The 27,674-nt window shown below is 43.7% G+C and overlaps 1 protein-coding gene across 1 annotated transcript in view; it reads left to right on the plus strand.

The window, feature by feature from the left end:
- arsg (arylsulfatase G) overlaps positions 1-27,674 on the plus strand; it is an 87,120-nt gene that overhangs the window by 47,393 nt on the left and 12,053 nt on the right. Inside the window, exon 9 of the mRNA XM_041216708.1 lies at positions 4,969-5,089. Coding sequence (XP_041072642.1) covers positions 4,969-5,089 — 121 coding nt within the window. The remainder of the gene's footprint in view (positions 1-4,968; positions 5,090-27,674) is intronic.

Raw genomic sequence — 27,674 nt, forward strand, 5'->3', positions numbered from 1 at the left:
CCCAAGTTTCTAGTGTGGGACTGGAATCCACAACTTTCTCATTCGGAGCTGACTTTGCTCCCAACCAAGCCACAGTAATGCAGTTGGAAGAACAACAGTGTTCGAGTTTACTCTTTCTGTGTTATAGAAGTTGCACTGACCTTGGTGCATATCAGAAGAAGATTATCCAAAATGTTTTTCAAAACAAGTATCATTTAACATGTTGACCTAGTAATCGTCTTCAGCCTTCTAAACTAGCAATAAATCTGGATACAGAAAGAAAGTAATGTGAACTTGCATTTTAACGATCCACTACCTTGTTCTATGGTTGATTATTTTGTCAACACTCAACATCTAGCCTTGCATAGCTAACTACTTAAACAAGATTAAAATAAAAATACTTGGAAAAACTCAGCAGGTCTGGCAGCATCTGCGGAGAGGAACACAGTTAACATTTCGAGCCCGTATGACTCTTCAACAGAACTAAGTAAAAATAGAAAAGAGGTGAAATATAAGCTGGTTTGTTTTTGGGGGGGGGAGGGAATGTGAGACAGGTAGAGCTGGATAGAGGGCCAGCGATAGGTGGAGATAGCCAAAATATGTCATAGACAAAAGGACAAAGAGGTGTTGAAGGTGGTAATATTATCTAAGGAATGTGTTAATTAAGGGTAGAAAGCAGGACAAGCAAGGTACAGATAGCCCTAGTGGGGGTGGGGTGGGGTGAAGTGAAGGGAAGGGATCGAAATAGGCTAAAAGGTAGAGAAAAAACAATGGATGGAAATACATTTAAAAATAATGGAAATAGGTGGGAAAAGAAAAATTTCTATAGATTATTGGGGAAAAAGAGGGATCGGAAAGGGGGTGGGGTGGAGGAGAGAATTCATAATGTAAAATTGTTGAGGAACAGCACCTCATCTTCCGACTAGGCACTTTACAGCCTTCTGGACTGAATATTGAATTCAACAATTCAATCACTGGCCCTCTATCCAGCTCCACCTGTCCCACCCCACTGCCCCCCACCCCACCCTGCTTAAACCAGCTTATATTTCACCTCTTTTCTATTTTTACTTAGTTCTGTTGAAGAGTCATACGGTCTCAAAACTTTAACTGTATTCCTCTCCGCAGATGCTGCCAGACCTGCTGAGTTTTTCCAGGTATTTTTATTCTTGTTTTGGATTTCCAGCATCCGCAGTTTTTTGCTTTTAACTTAAACAAGACACTGCCAGCCCTCATGGAACCATATTGCAGCAAGAGCCATTGGTTTTAGGAGAAAACTGGCTAAAAAAAACAAAGCAAATATTTGCTTGTAATCACTCCTAGATTTCTGTTTAATTTTTGCAGTTCTTGACGTCAGAGTTTCTGAAATTTGAACTTTTTTTTTACATTTGTTACATTTGTTTTTTTGTTGCATTTGTTTACCTGTCAATTCACTCAAGATTCATTCATTCAGCAGAGATATGGCAGCCTGGCCTTTTATCTCTCAGACCTAAGTTCATATAGAGGATGGAATTTCCCAGTCTCAAGAGTAGCAAGTTTAATGGTGGGCTGGGGGGGTTGGGGTCAATGTGATGGGAGCTGAAAAATCGTTTTCCGTTTTGCATCCCATTAATGGGATGCAGATGAAGGCCCGACTGGAATTGTCCCCTCTGTCCAATCATCCATACTGCCAGTGGGATATCGTGCTGGCCTAGAAAACGTGGCCTGGACGTGTCGGTACTCACCTAGTCCAGGGGCAGCTGGCGGAGATTGGAAGATGGAGGCCTCCAGCGACTGTGGACCGTGGAACATCACATGTTCAGTGGGTGGGTGGAGCATCAACCACTTGGATCTTCTAGCCGCAGGAACTTCCAAGAGATGGATCTTGTAACTGCAGGCAGACGGCTGCATGAGGGTACTGTTGGGCGGTGATGGTTTGTGCTGAGGGGATCGGGGGGGGTTTAGATGGGAAGGAGAGGAATGAAGAGGTGGGGCAGGTGTGGAGGACTGGAAGAGGGAAGGAGGTTAGGGGTGGTAAGGGAAAGAGAGACACCCTGTTGGGGTTGTGGAATGTGTGAGCTGGTATAGAGCGGGAGGATGGGAAGCGCCTTGATGGAGTGCAGGCGGGAGGTTGCAGGTGTGAACAGGCATGGGGGGTGTGCAGATGTGAATGGGCATGGTGGGGTGTAGAGAGGGGAAAGGGGTTCAGAGGGAGGGGTCCATGATGTCAACTGATGATACCTGGGGGGCATACTGAGGGAATTGTCAATAGGAAGGAATGGTAAGAGTTAAAGGAGGCAGTGGGAGCTGGTAAGATGGGAGGCTGAGGGCTGAGCAATGATGGGTGAAGGGGCACTGAGGGTTGTTAGAGGGGAGACGGAAGTAGAAGCGGATTACGGGGGTAGGCAGGGTGAGAGGGGCATGCCTATTATAATGGGGTGGGCTCCTTGGGAAGATAGTAGACATGGACATTCACCTGCGCGGGATGGAGGGTGATGGGTACAAGTTGAAGGGTAACTGTGGGAAGGTCAAATGTTACACCTGGGGCAGGGGGGAGTGAGGAGGGTGTGGGTCATGGGGGTAGGGGTAAAAGTATTGGACTGCACATTGAACATTACATTAACCATGGCTGCTCGCAACTATCCAGAACCTCGTGGTGAAGATCTTGAGTTGCTGCATGGGAGTTTTTCACGGGTGGGTGGAGATGCAGATCATGTCAGCTGAAGGAGACCCCAGCATGTAGTACTTACAAAGCTAGGGTGTTGGAACAGATAAGCATGTGAAGGGCAAAGGCTCAATGTGCACGGAAGACTTCTTGCACATGGCTTGCAAGGTCCCTGGCAGGTAGCTTTGCCTCCCTGCACATGCATGATTCCAAGGGACATAGACCCAAGCTGGGGTGTCCCTCTGAAGATGGTTGTGCGGGCACGGTGGGCGCACAAGCTTAAGGACTATGAATCACAAATAAATCACATCAGACCTCATTAAAGTGCAAGGTTACTCTATTTACAAAAATGTCAGAATGTTAACAATTATAGTGCACCTTTGCAACTACATGCGAAATCACATGTGAAGTGCCCTGTCCCCCAATCGTGTAGCCACTGCAAAGGTTCACCCGTGACTACAGCGATAGAGTGCATGTCTGAGTGCATCTCAAAAACTGAGCATTCTGCTGGACTAGGTTCTCAGTGGCATCCGCCACCCTCCCCATGGTGACTCCAATGCGCGCACATGTTAGCACCACTTCATCAGCCAGCAGGCAGACGGACTCCTCTGCCTCACATGCCACTCTGTTGAGGACCTCTGACACCTCTGCTTGGTGTTGCCCCACCTCTTGCAGCTTCCCTAGCACCTCGTGCAGGGCCAATCCCAGAGGCTCACCATCTGACTTGTACGTCACAGATGCCTCTTCCCCAACAGTCCTCCGAGTGCCAGTGAGCTTGGCTGACCCTGCCTCTTCCTGAGTACCCACTGTAGTCTGTGTCTCTGCACTGGTGGAGGGTGCAGGTGACTGCCGTGACACCTCTACAGTTGCACTTTCTTCCTCCTCCCCAATGTCCTCGGTCCTCTGTCAGCTGGAGGAATTGCTGGAGATGGCTTCCTCTTCTATCCTTCCCCTGTTCCTGCTGGCACCTGTATGTGAGAGAGGAGAGAGCGAGTGACTGCATGAGCTGCCTCCAATATTGAGGAACACATAACTCTTAGGTTTTTATGAGACTACACTGTGCATGGATCCTTACTGGATGGAGACTGCCCGCCGACCTCTCCATCCGAACAGGCTCAGTCCTGTTCCTCCCCTGCCAGCTGGGTTGCCCACTCCTTGAACTCAGTGAGGTTCTTCAGGTCAGGCCAGTCCCCTCCCATCTTCTCTCTCTCTCTCTCTCTCCTGTTGTGCCCTAACTTTTCCTGCACAAAGAGAGAAGATGGGGTTGAGAGCAATTGGATTTCATGTATCTTTCTCATTCTTCCAGCCTTACAAATAACCCACTGGATTTGTCTGCCATGTGAATGAAGCACTGCAGGTTACCCAGGGCAGCACCCTCCAGAGCAGTGAGCCCATGTAGATAGAAGGATAAGGCTCATAAGACGCATGTCATTAGCAGTGTTTGCTGGTGCCCTCAATGCCTAACCACCGTTCCATACTGCCTCCCCACCTTTCCCAGACAGCATCTGAGCTCTCTATGTGGAAAGGTCAGGAACTCACAGTGGCCTCTCCACCTGGAGACTAGATGGATTACAGGGGGGTCATGAGGCATCACCTTATTATGTTGAGTAGCTTTTTTATGCATGGGCTATATGGATGGTGCCCTTGTCACTGAGACCCACTTCCCCTCTACCATTCAGAGGTGAGTGTGAGCAATTGAAGGTTCACTTACTCTGGCAGCGCAGATGAGGTCATTCAGACGTTTCCGACATTGCAGGCCAATTCTCTGCTGGAGACCCTGAGCACTGGCAACTTCCTCCCATGCAGGTTTGGTCAGATGGCTCGGCCTCCCCCTTCCATCCTCGGGGTACAGGACACCCCTTCTGGCCTCCACTGCACTGAGCAGCACTTTGAGGGATGCGTCACTGAATTTGGGGGCTGGAACTCCTTGTGATAGGTGGGCCATCTCCTCCAACGGAAGAAGTTGGATATCCAGGCGCCTTTTAAATATGGCACCCGGATATGACAGCTGGAAGCACGCCATCCAGCCCACCCCTGACTACATAATTAATTAGGCCAGCATTGTGTGATTCAGCGGGAATATTCCCGGTTCTTGCCCACATCATGGGACTTCAGTCCAGAATGGGAAATCCCACCCATAGTCTCGATTACAGGTGCAGTTCAACGTACAAGCTTTACAAAACTTAATTACTAAAAAGAATCAGCAAGCTCACTTCATTAGAGGAAAGTTGCTGAGTATCAGTGTCTTCCAATTAGCTAAAATATGATTTTCAAAATTATACTTAAATAATCTTTGTCTGTAACCTGCAAATTTACAATGTTTCATCCTAAAAATATTTTTTCTACAGCACTTTAGATATATTTTCTACCCTGATTTCACTGGCAAATGCAAGCCTGCCTCCAAACAGACGCTATGATAGTTTGGATATAACAGAGGTGCTGTTGGGCCAGTCAGACCATGGTCACCAGGTAATGCTTGTTATGTTAACTTAAACCAAATAAAGAACTTTTTACAATGCGTTATCACATCCAAAACCATTTCAAAACAAATTAATTACTTTTGTAGTATTATACAGGCAAATGCTTCAGGCAATTGCACACACCTACAGGCTCACAATGTGAAATTAAAGTCAATTTAATCTGAATTCAGTGGTGTTAGTTTGAGGGAGGAGTTTTGGCTGAGATCTTAGGAGAAACCCCTGCATCTCAGATATTGCCAAGGGATCTTTTATATCTTATTGCTCTACCAGTATAAGCTGGTAAAACTTAACATGTCAACTGATGACACTTCCACCAATGCAATGTCGCTTCAAATATTATCGTTTAGTGCCAATTTAGATTATGTGCTTCAACCTTGTGTTGGGATTTAAACCTCAAAAGCTCTTAAATCCAAGATTCCATCTTTATTTTCATCAGTAAAATATATTTTGTCAGTCTTTGCTTGGACTACTTGCCTGGTGTATTTCATGTTTAGGAGTGAGTGTTACTCACCATAAGTGCTTGATGTGGAAGAATGAGTCTAAGCTAGTCTTTTGCTTCAAGCTGGTTTATTTTCAAGACACTCTACAGTATAGTAAACTCTCCCAGTCTCTTCCACACAAGAGAGTTACAGCTGTCCCTATTTATGATGTTAAGATTCCAGGAAAGGCCCCAGCAAGATTTGAATTCACAACCCCTGGTTTACAAGACCAGTGCTCTAACCCCTGAGCTATGGAATTGGTTCTGTCCCTGTTTATGGGTGAACCAGTACCCATCACCTGTTTTAACTCTTTTGAGCAACCAAATAAAGTAAATTAAAGAAAATGAGGGACAGCCATCACCTGCTTTAACAAGCAGTTGTCTTAACAATGTGATTACTATACAATGTCAACAAGCAGATTGTTATTGGACAATTATTCGACAAGATATCCGTATCTCTTGCCTTGTTCACCTTATTGCTTTCCATTTCTCTCCAGGTGTTTGACAATGTGTTTACTAAAACCCACTTTCACAGCCATATCTCCTTTCTCAGTGACTGTCTCTGTCTCCGACTTACCCCACGTGGATTTCAACTGCAATTCCATCCCTCTTGTTTCGAACCCACCCCGGATTACATAAATCTCCGGGACATAAAACGTTTGTCGGAGTGCTGTTCCCGTCACATTCTGAGATCCACACTCAGTGCCATGCGCCGCCATATGAACACACTCGACCTCTCCCTCCAGCAGCACCGCCGCACCCTTTTTCAAAGCTGCGCATGCCCCCAGTTTCATTTTATTCTTTGTGTCATCCAACGCCTCAACAAGAAACTTTTTCTCTTTCTCTCAAGTGCTAAGGAACGCAAGTTCCAACAACTCATCAACACCAACACCCATCTAGGACCTTCCACCCCTGCCTGTCCCTCCGTCTCCACCCCATCTTCCAATCCCAGCCCCGGCTGTGTATTCACTATACCCCCTGAACTTCCCCTCTCCGACGCTGAACGTTCAGTGCTCAACAAAGGACTTGGTCTCATACCCTTGCACCCTCATCTTAATGAATTTCGGGCTCGGCACGATGCTGAACTCTTCTTCCGCCGTCTTCATCTCCATGCTCACTTCTTTGGGCAGGAGTCCTCTCCCCGTTCAACAGATCCTTTTACCCACCTCCAATATTCTCCCTCCACCTGGACCCTTCCCTCTGGATTCTTACCTTCTCTTGATCTTTTCATTGAGAACTGTCAGCGTGACATTAGTCGTTTCAATTTCTCTGCTCCTCTGACCCATTCTAATCTGTCTCTCTCTGAACTTACTGCACTCCGTTCTCTCAGGTCCAACCCCAACATTGTCATCAAACCCGCTGACAAGGGTGTTGCTGTTGTTGTCTGGCGCACTGACCTCTACCTCGCGGAGGCTGAACATCAACTCGCAGACACTTCCTCGTACCTCCCCCTGGACCATGACCCCACCACTGAACATCAAGCCATTGTTTCCAGGACTGTCACTGACCTCATCTCCTCTGGAGATCTTCCTCCCACAGCTTCCAACCTGATAGTCGCCCAACCTTGGACGGCCCGCTTCTACCTCCTACCCAAAATCCACAAACAGAACTGTCCCAGTAGACCTATCGTGTCAGCCTGTTCCTGCCCCACGGAACTCATTTCTCGTTATCTTGACTCCCTTCTCTCTCCCCTTGTCCAGTCCCTTCCCTCCTATATCCGTGATTCCTCTGACACCTTACATCATATCAACAGTTTCCAGTTCCCTGGCCCCAACCACTTCCTCTTCACCATGGACGTCCAATCCCTCTACACCTCCATCCCCCACCAGGATGGTCTGAGGCCTCTTAGCTTCTTCCCCGAACAGAGGCCCAAACAATCCCCATCCACCACTACTCTCCTCCGTCTGGCTGAACTTGTTCTCACACTGAACAATTTCTCCTTCAACTCCTCTCACTTCCTCCAAATATAAGGTGTGGCTATGGGTACCCACATGGGCCCCAGCTGTGCCTGTCTCTTTAGGGGTATGTGGAACATTCCTTGTTCCAGTCCTACTTCGGCCCCCTCCCACAACTCTTTCTCCGGTACATTGATGATTACTTCGGTGCTGCTTCATGCTCTCATCGGGACTTGGAAAAATTTATTAGTTTTGCTTCCAATCTCCACCCCTCCATCATTTTCACATGGTCCATCTCTGACACTTCCTTGACCTCTCTGTCTCAATTTCTGGTGATAGACTGTCCACCAATATCCATTACAAGCCTACCGACTCCCACAGCTACCTCGACTACAGCTCCTCACACCCCGCTTCCTGTAAGGACTCCATCCCATTCTCTCAGTTCCTTCGCCTCCGTCGCATCTGTTCTGATGATGCTACCTTCAAAAACAGTTCCTCTGACATGTCCTCCTTCTTCCTTAACCAAGGTTTTCCACCCACGGTGGTTGTCAGGGCCCTCAACCGTGTCCGGCCCATCTCCCGCGCATCCGCTCTCACGCCTTCTCCCTCCCAGAAACGTGATAGGGTCCCCCTTGTCCTCACTTATCACCCCACCAGCCTCCGCATTCAAAGGATCATCCTCCGCCATTTCCGCCAACTCCAGCACAATGTCACCATCAAACGCATCTTCTCTTCACCCCCCCGGCAGCATTCCGTAGGGATCGTTCCCTATGGCACCTCCCCATGTCCAAGCAAAAGATGCAACACCTGCCCCTTCACTTCCTCTCTCCTCACCATCCAAGGGCCCAAACACTCCTTTCAAGTGAAGCAGCATTTCACTTGCATTTCCCCCAACTTAGTCTACTGCATTCGTTGCTCCCAATGCGATCTCCTCTACATTGGAGAGACCAAACGTAAACTGGGTGAACGCTTTGCAGAACACCTTCAGTCTGTCCACAAGAAAGACCCAAACCTCCCTGTTGCTTGCCATTTTAACACTCCACCCTGCTCTCTTGCCCACATGTCTGTCCTTGGCTTGCTGCATTGTTCCAGTGAAGCCCAACGCAAACTGGAGGAACAGCTCCTCATCTTCCGACTAGGCACTTTACAGCCTTCCGGACTGAATATTGAATTCAACAACTTTAGGTCTTGAACTCCCTCCTCCATCCCCATCCCCTTTCCATTTCTTCCCCCTTCCTGTTGTTTTTTCCAATAATTTATATAGATTTTTCTTTTCCCACCTATTTCCATTATTTTTTAAATCTTGTATGCCCTGCTAGTCTTTCCACCCCACCCCCCCATTAGAGCTGTACCTTGAGTGCCCTGCCATCCATTCTTAATTAGCACATTTGTTTAGGTAATATCACCACCTTCAACACCTCTTTGTTCCTTTGTGACATCTTTTGATTATCTGCTCCTTTCACTGCTTGTTTGACCCTACAAGCACACCACCACCCCCCCACTTCTCTCCCCCCACCACCTTAAACCAGCTTATACTTCACCCCTCTCCTAATATTCACTCAGTTCTGTTGAAGGGTCATGAGGACTCGCAACGTCAACTCTTCTTCTCTGCCGATGCTGCCAGACCTGCTGAGTTTTTCCAGGTAATTCTGTTTTTGTTTTGGATTTCCAGCATCTGCAGTTTTTTGTTTTTATCTAGATTGTTACTAGACCTTGACAATGTAATCACTGATACATTGACAGGGGCGGGGGTAGCGGTTGGGGGAGACATTGACTTTGGGTGGACACAGTGAAAATGGGCAATATAGATTCTGCGGTCCATAATATATCTCTCCCTACTTTCACTTTGAGGCTTCGGCAGGAAGTTGCCTTTTGCAACTTTTGCTTTACTACACCCCATCCATATCTGCTGAAAATTGGTTGGCTGTGAGAACACAATTGAGGCCAGTGTCTCCCCTTTTTCAAAATGCTGATTGAGCTTCTAAGTGAAACCAGTATGGAGTCAAAATCTAGTTTTCAGATGCCATTAATCCACAACTAAGAGTAATCTTTTATTTTTTTTACATAACATGCCTTTTTTACTGTTTTATGCTCTTGTGCTATCAGCTCTTGTTTCTGTCTCCTATTTCCCCTTTATTGTGTTTCCCTCTAAATGACACTCCAGTTCTGATGTAGGTGTATGGTTGCTGGCAGCCCTCCAATATCTCAACAAAGTAACCATTCTTTACTTGCGGGTGTCCAATGCAATGTGTCACAATAGAATTTCCAGCCCCAATATTTGAGTACATTTTATCAGCTCGTTAAGTTTCTTGAATTGGGCTAATCATTAAATTAACAGTTCTTTTTAAATATGTTGCAGCAGTAAAGTATTGTTCTCATGCTCCTTGGTGCCCGCGAATTGCTCTGTAAATAGACATTGCAGAAAGGAATAAAAGTAGGCCATTTAATCCCTATTCCATCTTTCAATGAGACCGTTCATGACTGATTAACTTTTGCTCCACATCTCTTACTATTTTGGTTAACAAAAATCTATCAATCTCAGATTTATAATTATCAATTGATCAAGCATCAGTTGCTGTTTGCAAAACAGAGTTCCAGACTTGAACTTGCCTAGTAGAAGTGTTTCCCAATTAACTCCTAGTTCCCATTTTTAAGCTATGTCCCTTAGTCCTAGATTGCCTAGTTTGGTTTAATCTGCATTTAGAAATGATTACTATGAAGTCAGAATTTCACAAGTCCTTACTAATGCTGCTTTATGACTTATGTATTGTAAGTTATATAGTACATTTGAGCTACACAAAGGCAGCATGTATAATAACAATTGCAGAACGGAAGATACAATAGAATACATGATTTTGAAACACGATAGAAGAATTTAGTGGTGAAATAAATTCAGCTGCCCAAAAAACTGTTTATTCTCCCGTAATTAATACAAAAAAATGTTTATTGGACCAAAAGTGGAATGAAATTTATCATGTAAAATTAATATCTTTGCAGAATCTCAAAAGGTCAGAAGCCACATTATCCATGCCTTGGGCAGAAATAATAGCAAGTACAGTTATGAGCTCAAAGAGTACAGTGCTTATTATACTCTGTCTTTATTAGAACTGAATGTAACATGGTTGCTTCCAGCCAGTGCCTCATGGCAGATTTCACATGACTGTAGCAAGCTAGTTAGGACACAGCAGCAACCATAATATGATTTGAATTTTATATTCATTTTGAGGGAGAGATGAGTGTGTCCGAGACCACTATTTTAAACTTAAATAATGGCAATTATAAGGGCATGAAAGCAGAGCTGGCTAAAATGAACTGGCAAATGAGGTTAAGGTATAGGTCAATAGAGGATCAGTGGCATTTACTTAATGGGATATTTCAGAATACCACAGAATAGCTACATTCCAATGAGAAAGAAAAATTCCAAGGGGAGGGCCCATGCTCTGTGGTTAACTAAAAATGTTAGACAGAATCAAACTTAAAGAAAAAGCATATAATTGCACAAAGATGGGTGGTAGGTCAGAAGATTGGAAAGAATATAAAGAAGAGCAAAGAATGACAAGTAGATTAATAAGGAGGGAAAAATTAGATTACGAGAGAAAGCTCTCTAGTAATATAAAGACAGATAATAAGAGTTCCTGTAGATATTTAAAAAAGAAAAGGGTTAACAAAGTGAGCATTGGTTCTATAGAAGGTGCATCTGGGGAATTGATAATGGAAATTAAGGAGATGGCAGATGAATTAAACAGGTATTTTGCTTCGGCCTTCACTATAGAGGACACAAGTACCATCCTAGAAATAGCTGTAAATCAGGAAGTGGAAGGGAGGGTGGAACTTTGGAAAATTACAATCACCAAGGAAGTGGTATTGAGCAAATTGTTGGGTCTGCAGGCTGACAAATCCCTGGGTCCATATGGACTTCACCCTAAGGTCTTGAAAGAAGTGGCTAGTGAGATAGTTGATGCATTGGTTTTAATTTTCCAAAATTCCCTAGATTCGGGGAAGGTTCCATTAGATTGGAAAATAGCGAATGTAACACCTTTATTCAAAAAGGAAGTCAGAAATATCCCCTTAAATGTCTGCCACTGCATCTCTCAGTTCAACAATTGCTGGATCTGGTGCCAGAAAATGAGGTGGGCCAATTGGACCAAGTGTATTTGGGGAACACTTGGAGTAAGAGTGATCATTGTATCATAAGGTTTAGATTAGTAATGGAGAAGAGCAAGAACAATCTAAAGTAAAACTTCAAAATTGGAAGAGGGCTAACTTCGATGGGCTGAGAGGCCTTATCACAAGGTACTACGTCTGCACTGGTAGAGGGTGCACTTGTAAGGTGTTACAATGGCTGTTCTGTGGCTATGTTTGGCCAGTGATAGTGAGAGAGTTGGTTTAATCATCAGGATGTCTGTGCCTCTGGGAGATACAAGAAGAGATTTAACCTTGGAGAGCAGAAGCCTCTACAGTACTGAGGTTTCCCAAGGCAGCTCAGTCTTTGGTATGACGTCAGATAGGGTGGATTGCAATACACAACCTTAATGAATGCATTGCACTCTCTTATTATCTTCTCCGCCAAGGATGCCCATTTCATCTTGCCTGGTTTCCTCGTGGTCCATGACCCTGACAATGGCCATGGCTCCCTCCTGCATGGTAGTAATAATGTGCAGGTAGGGAGCCCCCATGGGCCCTCTCCTGGACATTAAGTCAATTTCTCCTGAAATGACAAAAGAAATCAAGATGAGGCACTGCAGGCCTCTGGCCAATGCCATTTGCTCATATTCATTAGAAACTGCATGCTTCAGTACTGGCAGGTCCTCGGCAGCACTATGGCTCTAAACCATTCTGAGGACTCGTTAAGTGCCCTGAGCACACACTCCTCCCATGTTTACCAGTAGTATGTGCCCTCAGACTCCCCAACTAGTGTGTCTGCTGGTGAGTGAATACCCTAGATGCCTGTCCTGAGGGTTCAGTGTTGCACTCACCTTGCTATAGCGAATAAGCTCATTGAACCTCTTCATACACTGAACCCAGTTTCTGCACACCACACCTTGTCTGCTGACTGTCACCTACCTCCATCCAGGACTACTTGGGCTGGGAGGGTGGAGGGTGGCCTGCTCCTACCACCCCCTGGGAAGCAGACATCCCTTTACTCCCTTACATGGCCTTGCGGAGAACCTCCAGGTCCACATCCACAAGTAGGTAAGTTTGGGGGCTGGGGGGAGGGCTTACTGCCCTTCCCCCAGGTTCCAGGCCTCTGTCTGTCCTGTAACATCTTTCCAGTATCAGATACTGCAATGAAACAGCAGCCGCCAAAATGGCTGCTATGGTCTACTTAAATTCGGCCTGCATTTGCACAGTTCATCCTTTATTACTGCCCCCATGGCCACTAATTGCTCACTAAAGCTGTCTTCAAGCCAATTAAGGGTGCCACATTCACCAAAATTGGAGTCTATGACTGTTTCCTCCCTGGGGGTGGGTTTGGGACCTAGAAAGAGTGTGGATGTCTGTTTCCCGCTCCCTATGACTCTACTTTGAAATACTTATAGGGGGGCATATAAACATAACGGACTGATTCAGACAAAGTTCCTAAGCAAAAACAAAAATACTTGGAAAAACTCAGCAGGTCTGACAGCATTTGCAGAGAGGAATGCATTTAACGTTTCGAGTCTGTATGACTCTTCACCAGAACTAATGAAAAATAGAAAAGAGGTGAAATATGAGCTGGTTTAAGGGGGGGTGGTGGGACAGGTAGAGCTGGATAGAGGGCCAGTGATAGGTAGAGATTGCCAAAAGATGTCATAAACAAAAGGACAAAGAGGTGTTGATGGTGGTGATATTAGCTAAGAAATGTGCTAATAGTGACATTAAGGGTAGAAGGCAGGACGAGCAAGTTACAGATAGCTTTAGTGGGGTTGGGGTGGGGGAAGGGATCGAAATAGGCTAAAACAATGGATGGAAATACATTTAAAAATAATGGAAATAGGTGAGAAAAGAAAAATATATATAAATTATTGGAAAGGGGGATCAGAAAAGGGGTGGGGGTGGAGGAGAGAGTTCATGATCTAAAGTTGTTGAACTCAATATTCAGTCCGGAAGGCTGTAAAGTGCCTAGTCGGAAGATGAGGTGCTGCTCCTCCAGTTTGTGTTGAGCTTCACTGGAACATTGCAGCAGGCCAAGGACGGATATGTGGGCATGAGAGCAGGGTGGTGTGCTGAAATGGCAAGCGACAGGGCGTTTTGGTTCATGCTTGCGGACAGACCGAAGGTGTTCTGCAAAGCGGTCACCCAGTTTGCGTTTGGTCTCTCCAATGTAGAGGAGACTGCATTGGGAGTAGCGAATGCAGTGGACTAAATTAAGGGAAGTGCAAGTGAAATTCTGCTTCACTTGAAAGGAGTATTTGGGCTCTTGGACGGTGAGGAGGGGTGAAGTAAAGGGGCAGGTGTTGCACTTCCTGCGGTTGCATGGGAAGGTGCTGTGGGAGGGGGTTTGAGGTGTAGGGGGTTGTGGAGGAGTGGACCAGGGTGTCCCAGAGGGAACGATCCCTGCAGAATGCCGCCGGGGGGTGGGTGAAGGGAAGATGTGTTTGGTGGTGGCATCATGCTGGAGTTGGTGAAAATGGTGGAGAATGATCCTTTGAATGCAGAGGCTGGTGGGGTGATAAGTGAGGACAAGGGGGTCCCTATCATGGTTCTGGGAGGGAGAGGAAGGTGTGAGGGCGGATGCGCAGGAAATGGTTCGGACATGGTTGAGGGCCCTGTCAACCACCGTGGATGGAAAAACTTGGTTAAGGAAGAAGGAAGATATGTCAGAGGAACTGTTTTTGAAAGTAGCATCATCAGAACAGATGCGACGGAGGCAAAGGAACTGAGAGAATGGGATGGAGTCCTTACAGGAAGTGGGGTGTGAGGAGCTGTAGCCCAGGTAGCTGTGGGAGCCAGTAGGCTTGTAATGAATATTGGTGGACATATTACCAGAAATTGAGACAGAGAGGTCAAGGAAGGGAAGGGAAGGGAAGTGTCAGAGATGAACCATGTGAAAATGATGGAAGGGTGGAAATTGGAAGCAAAATTAATAAATTTTTCTAAAATTTTAAATCTAAAATTTTCTAAATTGTTCCTAAGTATATTGAATCTGTGAAACACGAGGCATGGCTAATGATTTTATGAAAATCTAATTTCAAATATGTCCTCTTTCCCTCTCGATGGACAGAATTTGTGATTGTTAAATGATGACATTTTTGGATATAATGAAGATACAATTGAGAATTGTGAACCCATGGCATGAAAAATTGCAAAAGATTTAATTACTTTGCAGTCATGCAAGCCTTGGTACAGTGATGAAACAGTTCATGTTTAGTTGCTAATGCTCTCTAAGAGCTTGAAATAATTGTAATGAGCACCTGCAACAAAATCAGTGAAAATTGGGAAGAAAAATGTTAAGGTAAGGTATTACCAAACAAAGAAAGTGAGGGTATGATATGTTTTAAGAATTCATCACAAACCTATCAAAGACCGTTGAATGGAATTCATATCACGATTCATTGTGCTTTATTGTGTATAATTAATTCAAAATCAGTCTTGAATTCTGACAAATGACATCTTTAATCTAAAAAAACTATTAGAAAGGACAAATTGTTGAAACTTTACAGTTAATTTTTGATCAATTGTTGTTCTTCTCATCATTATATCTGGTCACATATTTTCTGAGGAATTTCACCTAGAAAACCTGCCACTGCCACCTTTTGGCTCAGTACTGCTGTGATATAGCTAATTAGGTTTGACCTGTGCTCAGAGACTAAACTGAAATAAATGTGCTTAACACATTACTGAATCAAAGGTGGACAATCTAGATCTCTACCTGATCATGAGATGTTGTAAAAAAATCAATTTTCAATATGACTGAGGACATCATGTCACTAAATTATCCAAAGTGCATATTTTTTACTAACAATTGCGATGATTAAACCATTTTGGAGAAATATTGGGGTAGAAATTGAACCTTGTTGTGCCTGTTTTACTTCTGTGTCAACAGTTTGTGGTTCAAGCCCCACTGCAAAAGCTTGAACTCATAACCTAGGCTGACAATTAAGTGCAGCACTGAGGAAACCTAAAACCAGGGCCCTGTTTGCCCTCTCAGATGAATGTAAAAGATACCAGAACACTATTCAATATGAGCAGTGAGTTCGTCAAGTGACCTGGCCAACATTTATCCCTCAATCAATACACTAAATAGATTATCTTGAAAAACTCAGCTGGTCTGGCAGCATCAGTGGAGAAGAGCACAGTTGACGTTTTGAGTCCTCATGACCCTTCAACAGAACTAAGTAAAAATAGAAAAGGGGTGAAATATAAGCTGGTTTAAAGGGGGGTGGGGGTGGGGGGGGTGGGACAAGTAGAGCTGGATAGGTGGAGATAACCAAAAGATGTCACAGACAAAAGGACAAAGAGGTGTTGAAGGTGGTGATATTATCTAAAGGAGTGTGCTAATTAAGGGTAGAAAGCAGGACAAGCAAGACACAGATAGCCCTATTGGGGGTGGGGTGGGGTGAAGGAATCTAAAAAGGGTAAAAGGTAGAGATAAAACAATGGATGGAAATACATTTAAAAATAATGGAAATACGTGGTAAAAGAAAAATCTATATAAATTATTGGAAAAAACAAAAAGGAGGGGGAAAAAATGGAAAGGGGGTGGGGATGGAGGAGAGAATTCATGATCTAAAATTATTGAACTCAATATTCAGTCCGGAAGGCTGTAAAGTGCCTAGTCAGAAGATGAGGTGCTGTTCCTCTAGTTTGTAGAGCTGTGGGTAAAGAGCAGGGAGAACTAATTGGATAGCTGTTTCTAAGTGTTGGCTCAGGGAGTGGGTCAGATGGCCTCCTTCAGTGCTGTATGATTCTATAATTCTGTGCATTATTAGCATAGCTCAATCACACCCCAGCACATCTTATCCAGGAAGTCAGAAACAGAAGGACAGCTGCAGACCTAATCACTGCCCTTGGGACCTTCTGGCTGCTATGGAGATCCAATCTGCACAAAAAACAGCTTGCTTTTAAATTTAGGATTTTTTTATGTCTGTTCTTACTCCTGTAATCATCATCCCTATTTCTAACCAGATGCTCAGCCAGAACCATCAGTTTGATAGGGCAGAATTTTCTGTCTTTTGGGTGGGCGGGCCCGACCCAATCTCCGGCGGGCGGGGAGCCGATCCCCACCGGAGAAGCGGGCCCCACCACCATTTTACGTGGGCGGCCCAGCCAGCGTGATGTCCGGCGGGAAGTGCTAAGCAGTTCCTGTGCGGGCGGAGGGGGGCGGTGTTTCCCCAAAGGCGAGAGTGCGCTCTTTCGCGCATGCGCACGAAAACGCACACATCTCCCTGAGGCTACATGTTGCCTCAGGGAGATTGCTGACACTTTTAAAAAGATAGAAAATAGAGAAAAAAAATCCTTAACATGTCCCTCAATGTCACATGAGATGGGACATGTTCATAAATTACAGTAAAACTTTATTAGCTGTTAAAAACCCTGCATGAAACCTCATCCCACAAGTGGATGAGGTTTTATGTTTTTTCTATTGCCCGCCGGGGCTCCTGGCCTGGCAGATCCTTTACTTGTTTAAATGATCCTGTCAGTGGCATCAATTGGCCATCGACAGGTTGGCGGGCGCACAGCTGATTTTGCTGTGCCCCCACCCTCCTGAAAATTTAAAGGGGCGGGATGACGTCGGGGGATTCCGTGTCATTTTACTCATCGGCGAGTGGGCTCTGCCCCCTGCTCGCCGACGGCAAAATTCTGCCCATAGAATTATATATGTGGCTAAATAGTTGAAATGTCTTCAGGCAGATATTTCCTTTCTGAAATATTCTGAATATTTCTTAAATATAAAGTACCTTTAGCTGCAGAAAATTTCTGCACACTTTCTAAAGACATGTTGGGCATGTGTGATGTACAGCTGGTGGTGAATTTGTGTGTTTGATTTTAACTTTTAGAGCTCTTGTGCATCGGCAAGGAAAGTATCAAGACTTGGCTTCCATGTTTCTACTCTAATACACCCCCTTGCCACTTTTACTTCTTCTTTCTCAGGATTATCTGTTTTAAAATTTGATGAGGCAAGGTGTCCCATTGTAAACTTAGCAGCTTTGATAGGTGCATAAAAGTACAAATTGTTATATAAACCCACCATGAAATATATTTCAGGACTGACATTTCCAAAATATGTATCTGCTTAATCTACCCAGCCACAAAGCTTGAGGATGTAATTTACCAGAAACACTCTTTGAGCCTTTGTACTGCTGTGAGCTCACTGTGCTTAATTCAATTTTGAAACTTCAGAAATATTTTTAAAATCCAGGATGTAGGGTATAATCAGAATATTGGCATATTCATAACTTTGTAATGAGGAATTATAAAATCGTTTACAATGTAATCAGAACCGTTCGTTCAAGAGCATATAAATTATACAACCTGCCGTTATTTAGCTGGTCTATTTGATGTAATTCACCACTAACTGGTACTCATGCCTTCTACCTAAAATAAAGTCATTAAACAAAGCAAAGCAAAAATAGTGTTTTGCCTTGCGTTGTCAGACACATCACGGAAACAGCCCTAGGTCCTATCCCATTGGTATGTCAGGATGTTATTATTAGCATTAAGTTTTGTTTGTTTTTCTTAGGAAGTACATTGCATGTGAAGATCTTCCTCCCAGTTCTGATTATGATTATGTTCTCTGTAGCAACAGCATATGAAATGCCCTGACTTTTCACTGACGTTGTCTTTGTCTGAAATTAGGTACTTTGTATACCATTAGCTGCCAGTTCTTATCACAACATGTATTCATCACATCTGCAGTGTTAACTGCAGCAAGTGCATCACAGGAATTACGCATTTCTTTAACTTCTCCATTACTAAATTTAATTAAATGCCAGTAATTCTCCTGCGCAGTTGCTCACTTACTTAATTGATGATAATTAACTGGTAATATCTTCTAAGGCAGTCCCACTCTGATTCAATGTGTTCTGAAATGGCTGATAATTCCAACAGTGCCATATTCAGAGCAAGTGGTGCTTGAAGGATTGAGTGGATGAATTGTTTGGAGGTTTGTACGCACCCTCTGACGTCTCAACTTCACCTCTGTATGTTCCCGATAAAGTCTCTTGACGTGTTCAGTGCCTCCCAAATGAGCCTTCTCTATTTTGGTTGGTCACAACCCAGGGTCTCCTTTAAATCAACATGTATGTTGAATGCTTCAGGAATGCTTTGAGGACATCCCTAAAACTATTCTCCTGGGAATCTCCTGCAGCAACCAAGTTCTGATTTGATCAGTTGCTTCGGGAGTCTGGTATTGGGCATACAAGTGATATGTCCAGCCCAGTGGAGCTGGTTTTAAGTGATTAGCGCCTCAATGCTGGGCTTGGGAGAGAACAATGTTGTTGGACCGCCTTTCTTGCCAAAGGATTTGGATGATCTTGTGAAGGCAGAACTGAGGGTACTTCTCCAGTGCTTTGAGGTGCCTGCTGTAAGAAGTCCAAGTCTCCGAAGCATTTGAAGCAAAGAGATCCCTGTTGCCTGGTAAACCATGACCTTAGTCTCGGGTTTGAGATCCTGGTGCTCAAATACTTTTTTCCTCTGTTGGCAGAAGGCTGAGCTGGCACTTTGGAGGCACTGATGAATTTAATCATCTACATCTGTCTTTGTTGAGACGATGCTCCAAGATAGGGAAAATGGTCCTCATTTTCCAGGATCTCGCTGTTGAACCTAATTGATGGGGGGGGAGGTGTTTTCTTTTGGGAGCTGGTTGGAAAAGAACCTTAGTTTTCTGGATGTTTAGTGAAAGGCCCAATTTCTCACATGCTTTGGAAAAGGAATTGACAATAACATGGAGCTCAGTTTCAGAGTGCGTGCACACACAAGCATCATCTGCATTCTGATGCTCTATGACCAAAGGTTGGAGTGGTTTTGGTTTTGGATTGAAGGTGGCATAGGTTGAACAGTTTCTCATCGGTTCTGTAGATTATCTCCATGCTTGTGGGTAATTTGCTGGAGGTGAGGTGCAGTATTGCAGTGAGGAAAATGGTGAAGTGGGTTGATGCAAAGGCACAGCCTTGTTTGACCCCAATTTTCATTGAAGTAGAATTTGTGGTGGCTCTGTTGGTGAGGATCACAACTTGCATGTCATCGTGGAGTAAGTGGAAGATAGTGATAAATTTCTGAGGGCAGCCAAATCTGAGGAGGATACTCCATAAGCCTTTGAGCTTTACAAGAATCGAAGGCTTTTGTGAGATTGAAAAAAGCTGTGTACAGTGGTTGGTGCTGTTCCTTGCACTTTCCTTGAATTTGCCTCACAAATGTCTGTGGTGGCTCTTGACGGGCGAAAATTGCACTGGGACTCTGGAAGGAGCTCCTCAGCCACTGGCAGTAGGTGGTTGAGGAGGATCCTCAATTGGACTGGTAATGTATTGTGTGAGGTAGTCATTGTTAGAGAGTTTGCTGAGCAATTGGATATGAGCAGGGGTGAATTTACAATGAAGCACATTGTTCCATGGCATGGGGCCCCCAAATGACAGGGGGGCCCCAAAATGAATGAGTTTTAAAGTGTAAGGAGCAGGGAATTCCAATAGTCTCTTATACTTATACCGTGTGCTGCAATTTTTAAAAGAAAAGAAACACTGATTCGTTTAAATTATTTTCTAATACAGTACTGTATCTATAAACAGGAACCTAGGAAATTAATAGAGGATCGAGACAAAGATCACGGCCCATCTAGTTCTCCTTTAATATCCTCTCGTGTTCAATTCAAACAACAGTCTGAAAGGAATTTAATATAATGTCTTAATTTTTAAACATCCAGTTTAATGATTGCATTTCTGGCACTTTACTTGTGACAGTCTGCTGAAGCTAATGATACTTCAGTTCATTATGGTACTTACATAAATTGCTTCACTCGGGGATTGAATAACTGGCATTGTGACCATGGGGACCGTTCTGTAAAGACCATCCTACCATCACCAACACACACGCAAACACACAGAAAGAGCCTGGTTACACAGGATCACCAGTGGGGCTATCAGAGACACATGTGGACAGTGTCAGCAGTTTCACAATGATGCCTGACTCCCTTGAACAGAGGATTACTCAGTGAAACACAATATAATGGAGGCTGGAAGAATATATCACTCACCGAGCACTGAGCATCAATCACATCTACATGGTGTAGTAAGCTCATTTAAAATGAATGAATAATTCCTTAACAAAAACAGAATTACCTGGAAAAACTCAGCAGGTCTGGCAGCATCGGCGGAGAAGAAAAGAGTTGACGTTTCGAGTCCTCATGACCCTTCGACAGAACTTGCGTTCGAGTCCAAGAAAGAGTTGAAATATAAGCTGGTTTAAGGTGTGTGTGTGGGGGGCGGAGAGATAGAGAGACAAAGAGGTGGAGGGGGGGGGGGGGTGTGGTTGTAGGGACAAACAAGCAGTGATAGAAGCAGATCATCAAAAGATGTCAACGACAATAGTACAATAGAACACATAGGTGTTAAAATTAATGTTGGTGATATTATCTAAACGAATGTGCTAATTAAGAATGGATGGTAGGGCACTCAAGGTATAGCTCTAGTGGGGGTTTTTTTTTTATATTTCAACTCTTTCTTGGACTCGAACGCAAGTTCTGTCGAAGGGTCATGAGGACTCGAAACGTCAACTCTTTTCTTCTCCGCCGATGCTGCCAGACCTGCTGAGTTTTTCCAGGTAATTCTGTTTTTGTTTTGGATTTCCAGCATCCGCAGTTTTTTTGTTTTTATCACTGTGAATAATTCCTTTCCTGCCTCCCAACAAGGAATCAAGCAAGTCACCATTTAACGGCTGTGACTCAGTAACTCCACTTCAGAGATGGTTTAATGTGACATCGACCGTTTTGACAGAGATGCAACAATGTTGTTTCATACCGGAACACAGAGTTAAGCCGAGAGCTTTTCAATAGGTAGATGAGACAAGGAACAGGAATGGCCTATATTTCGTCTACTCATTAAAAAAATCTTTGCAGTTCAATTGCAACATTTAAGTATTTCTTAAATGATGCAAGCGTTTTGGCTCCAAACCCCAACTATTGCGCAGTGTTTAGGTGAAGAAATTACAACACTTTGAAAAACATCATTAGCTGGAACTCGCTTTCGGACGAGCTGAAGACGCGATTCTATGAGGAGTTAGGTTGCAAATCAGGCACAATTTTAATCAAGCAGGCTCGAGGGCTACATGGCCTACCCCTATAAATATTTCCCATGTTCCTTCTTCCTGTTCCTTCTTACGGGCAACATTTATTGCCACCTATAGTGTTGCTTGAAATGTTGGGTCCTCTACTTGAGCTGTGCAGTCCGTGTTGAAGATGCTCCCACAGTGCTGAGATGGTATCGAGGTTAGAAGTGTCATTGCGTGATCCCGTAATGGCAATGAAAATACCATGGAGTTGGTGGGCTTCTGAAATGATTCATTCTGATTACAACTTGTCCAGCGCTGAATTTTGGCTGAATGATTAGATTAGCGAATACAGAGAAACTGTAACTCTCATCGTCACTCAAGGTTTGGACAGTTCACCGCATTTTTCAACAGCCCCCTGATCACAAAGTAGGCTACCAGTGATAACACACTGTACCAAACAGATATAAGCTATATATGAAACCCCACAGAAGCGAATATCTCAACATTTTCCCCAGATCTTCAAATATAATAAGCGTTAAGTGTGCAAAATGTTGTGCAGAATACTGAGTTATACAATTTCAAAACATTTCTCCAACTAAAGTTCCTTATGTCTGTAGGAATATATATAGTTGCATGTGTAAATGCACTTTAAAAGCTGTAACCTATTAAGAAGCGGTTTCTCTTTTTAAACTGGCAGCTGCAGCTTTGCAAATATCGCACATAATATTTAGATAGCAATTTTTTTTTAGATTGAGTATTATTTGTAAGGGACTATGTTAAGTTTGGTGAATTTTATTGTTGCTATGTTATTAGTTATGGCATAGTTTATATCAGCTCCCACATTGTCCTTTCCACAAACCAAAAGTAATTTAACGTTCTAAATGTCTATTCGAATGTCCGTTTCAACAGATTGAAACTGCATTTACAAGAACTCTTCAGGTGAAACTGTCCTGAAATCCCTTTGTTCTACAAATCCTTTGGTCAACCCTGATTGAGCCCTGCAAAGTTTCTCGGAGTTAGCTGTCACCTGCCCTCGGTTTGTACCAGCGCCAAAGCGGCAACTATTTCCCAAAAATGAATTTTGCTTTAAGATCTTTGTACCCTGCGCATTTACTGTCAGACTCCTTAATTCACTGTTTTTGACACTTATTGTTGCTGTGAGGTAGTCTCGCCTGATGGTTGAATTAAAACTAAAAATGACACTTATAAAGCATGTTGGGGATCTCATAGTAAGAATGGCGGTATAAATGAGAAGGAACTGTATGTGTTTGTATACAGTTCAGTCATTATATATATAAAAAAATTTTAATCGATTTCCACAGTGAGATCTATTACCAAGTCTTCCAGCAAATTACTTTTCAATTATACCTAACCATGTTTCATTAATTCTACTCGTTTTATTTGATGTTCTGTATTTGCGAAGCAGTGTGTGAGAGAAGCAAAAGGACAGGTTCAAATTAAATCCAAATGAATTGCCCTTAACATAAATGATATCCAATTTTTAGAAATTTATTTTATCTTACACTTTTAAATATATATTCAGATTGATTTATTAGTCTATCTGTGCACAGAATGAAAGGGGGGTTAAATAAGGGAGACACAAATATGCACAGGGAGTAGACTACCTTCTATCAGTATCTATCAGTAGTCAATCAGTATCTAATCCTATAAAATGCTCTAGTGCATCACTGCAAGTGTTATCTTACTGCTGGATCACTAGACAATACTTTCCAAAAAAAGTATTCTGCGGTTCTACCAGCCCTCCTTTTCCATCGGGCATCCTGGATCTGCAGAGCTTTTGGAATATGTTGTTTAAGGAGCAATTGTTCTCAGCGAGTCCAAGCAGATGGTCAGTTTTTGATGGGAATTGGCTCATTGTGCATATTATATTGCCTGTTTTGAAAAGACGGTTAATATTAATTGCCCAGGTTGGTATAAAACAGACAGAAAGTGAGTTGGGGATCCAAGCTGCAGTACTGGAACAGGACTTCAGCACAGACTCGCCAAGAATGTCCTACTGTGGTGGTAAGAAAATTGCACGATTGCTGTACACAGGCATGTTTTTACAAGCACTGATCAATTTGTTTATTTTCTAGGCTTCGGCCTTGGGGTTCGGGGTGGAGGGGCGTTGGAGGGCAAAAATGAAGCTGACCACAGGGCCCCACTAACTGTAAATCCGCCACTGGATATGAGGCATTGGAAGGAATGAGGAGGGTTTTGGAAATGTGAGTAATTGTGTGGGAAAAGGTTCTGGGGACAGTTGGGAGGTGAGGGTAATGGAAATCTGAGCAGTGGTATTAGGGAGGCAGAGTATTTGGGGAGGTTAGACATACTCTGAGGTGTAGACTGAGGTAGTTGAAGAGTTGGGAAAGAGAAATTGATGGTGCGGAAGACTCGTGAAGAAATATGGTTGGGAGGTGGGAAAAATATATTTTAAATGCGTTTTCAATAGTGTAAAGAGAGGCAATTATTCTTGGTAGCACATGGGGAACGAAATAAAGAGAGATAAGTGGAGAGTCTAATTGCAGAGATGAACAGTGGACCATGGGTGTAGATGGAAGGAGAGAGAAGTTGCTGGGAAACAGCAAGCTGAGGAAGAGCAAAGTGAGGTGGAGAGATGCCCTGAGTGGAATTCTCAGCTTAAAACTTTATCAGAAAATTATGTAATAAACTATTCATATAAGAAGCTAATCCACAGACGATATACATGGTCTGTACCATTTCCAGGAGTTTTCTCACTGGCTTCTAAATTGGCCACAAATAGTAGGGTGAGGCATCCTGACCTCTATAATAGTGTATATGGACCTCTTTGGTGGTATCTAATCTATGCTCGTAGCCTATACATCCAAACAGGTTAAATATATTGTCCCCCATTCAGGGCGCCAAAGCTGGTTTTATGAGGACAACACCCCCAAGGTGGAACAAAAGTGCTTTCTGTGGGCATGCGGCAGACTCATGCCAAAGATGCGCCTGTAATTCCATTTTTGCCTGCCTGCACCATCCTGGGAAAACCAGCAAAATCATTACCCGAGGAATTTCAGGGCCTTGATCCTTGCCTCTGTGAGCTAATTTTTTTCAAAAATATAACTTATTCATAAAAATTGTAATAATACATTACATAACAGTTCAAATTTGACATTACATAAAGTGCAATACAGATCAGTTTCTTTCAATAGGTGGGGTGCTTTACTATACTTGCTATTACAGGTTATATTTAGAATATACATGTATATTAATGTAATTCTCTGTTGCATACAGCCCAAGGTGTTTTACACAGGTTCCAGCCCCTCAGTATACTATGGTGGGAGAGCTTTAGACAGTGGCCTTTTCCCACATTGAACCTTTGCAGCGCCTACCCCAAGCATCAATGCATCACTCAGCATGTAGTCCTGGACCTTCAAATGTGCCAGTCTGTAACACTCACTCATCAATTGCTCTTTGCATTGCAAGAACAGCAGGTTTCAGGCAGAGCAAAGAGCATCTTTCACTGAGTTGACGGTCCTCCAGCAGCAGCTGACATTTGTCTTGGTATGTGTCCCTGAGCAAAGCCCATTAGAGCACAGACTCCTGTGTTACGGAGCTGCTTGGGATGACCCTTGACAAAATCCACTGCAAAGCTTTCCAGACCTGCTTTACAAAGGCACATTCTAAAGGGAGATGGCACTGAGACCCGAGGTGCGCAAGAAGGATCTAAAGGGGAGGGCCCTTTTCACCACCAGCCAAGCTAGGTCTGGTTGCTTGTTTGAAAGTCCTAGCAATGAGACGTTCTATCAATGAGTTTGACAGTCTGCTCAGCGAACCATCTGACAGAATCAACCATCTCATTTTCCTGCAGGGCCTTGAGGACATTACGTATGGACCACAGCCTGATGGACTTGTGGTCAAAGGTATTTTTCTGTACCAACTTTTCCAGGAGGGACTTGTGATATGGCACTATCCAGCTGAATGGAATGTTCCACGGTAAAATGGCCAGACCCATCTTTCACTATACTGGGGACAGATAGGACCTTAGCATGTAGTGATACTTGGTACAGAAAGCTTAGAAATTTACAGCACAGAAGAAGACCATTAGGTTCATCATTTCTGTGCCAGCTATCCAGCCTCATGTTAATTGTATATTAATTGTGTTTAATTGTTTGCACGTTAATTGTAGTAACTGGAGATTCACTTGTTCACTTAAAATAGACCCAGACTAAAACTTTGGTTCATGGTGTTTGCTTACTGAGGGTCTACACACAGCTTGATGCAATCACACAAAAAGGTGACCATCAGGATGAGGGTGAAGTTAGATACAATTTTTCTCCTTTTCTCCCCTTATCTAGAGATTTGTACACATGTCCCTGCAGACACATTCCATTTTTGATCTCCAGATAAGCCAGAAGATGGCACAGGTGACCACCAAGCCGCAGGAGTGAGATATAAGGCAGACTTGCACCACACAGTGCACCACGTAGAGCAACATTGAGAGTGCCCCGCACCCGATGATCTGGCTCTTAGAAGGAGCATGGGTGTCATAAGCCCAGTTTCTGTTTTATCTTGGCCTTCCAATTTTTGGTGCACACTCCAACCCCTCTAAACTATATACCCAGGACCTTCAGGTAACCTGACCTGTTGGTGAAGGGGCACAAAGGATATCGGACCAGTTCCCAAAGAACATCTTGCTTTGATCACTTTGGGTCCTGAGGCTCCTGAGCCACTTGGGCTCTCCAAAACATCTACCCCAAATCTCAGTGTGGCTTCAGAACTGGAAGATCTATGGCTGACATGATCTTCTCAGTTCAGCAGCTGCAAGAGAAATGCCATGAACAAAGGAGACCACTACATATTGTGACTCCAACTGTCTCCATGGGAACCAAAGTGAAAAGAACCTCATTTTGAATTCATATGGTGAAAATGCTTTGCCCAGTGTTTGGTTAAGTCTATGGGTTGCTGTTGCCTTAATGGACATTTGTTTGGGAATTTGTTAAAAGTTCTGATAGTAGTAATTTGAAGCCATGTGTATATATATTTTAACCTTTGTAAATTAATAAAATGTTTCATTTAGATTAATGTAAACCTCGAGAACTGGTGGTCTGATTCCTGAATTTAGAGTTGCATCTCAAACATAACACTTAAAATTATAGGTTATGACATTTGTTTAAAGCTTCCCTGAGATTTTTAAATAACTCAGCTATACCAACAGCATCGGTCATAACAATTGGCCAGTTGGTTCCTGTGAAATGCCATGAACAAAGGAGACCATTATACATTGCCTTTGTCAATCTCACCAAGACAATATGAGCAGAAGTGGTCTATTTAAGCTGCAGGAGAAAAGTGGCTGCCTGTGAAGCTGCTTAATGTGATCTCCTCTTTCCATGACAACATGATGGGTAAGGTCAGCTATGAAGGGGCAACATCGGAATCCTTTGAGATCTGCAGTGGGATCAAATAGGGTTGTGTTCTAGCACCAACATTCTTTGCATATTCTTCTCTTTGCTGCTGTTATATGGCTCCAGGTCATCTACAGAAGTTGTCTGCTTACATACCAGAACTGACAGAAAGCTGTTCACCTGAGATCCAAGTCAAAAGTGCACCAAGTCCTCATCAGAGATCTACATCTACGCTGACGGTGGCGCATAGCATTCTTTGGCAGAATACGGACAGACTCTCTAATGATTGTAAACGTCTTGTTTGACTATCAACAGCAGGAAGACAAATAACATGGTTCAAGATGTTGCCATACTGCCATCTATCAGCATTGATAATGTGATGCTGGGGATTGTTAATAGTTTTAAATAGGCTCCACGATCACAAGCAATCTGATACTTGATACTGAGATCAACTCACACATTGCAAAAGCTGCAGTTGCTATGTCCAAGCTGAGGAAGAGAGTGTGGAACAACCTGACTGAGAACACCAAACTGTGAGTCCACCAATCCTGCATCCTCAGTGCACTCCTCTACAGTGGTGAGATCTGGACAACATATGCTTTATAGGAGAAAAGGCTGAACAGTTTCCACCTTTGCTGACTCTCATATCGT

The sequence above is a fragment of the Carcharodon carcharias genome, chromosome 22 (genome assembly GCF_017639515.1).
Source record: "Carcharodon carcharias isolate sCarCar2 chromosome 22, sCarCar2.pri, whole genome shotgun sequence".
In the NCBI taxonomy this organism is placed as follows: Eukaryota; Metazoa; Chordata; class Chondrichthyes; order Lamniformes; family Lamnidae; genus Carcharodon; species Carcharodon carcharias.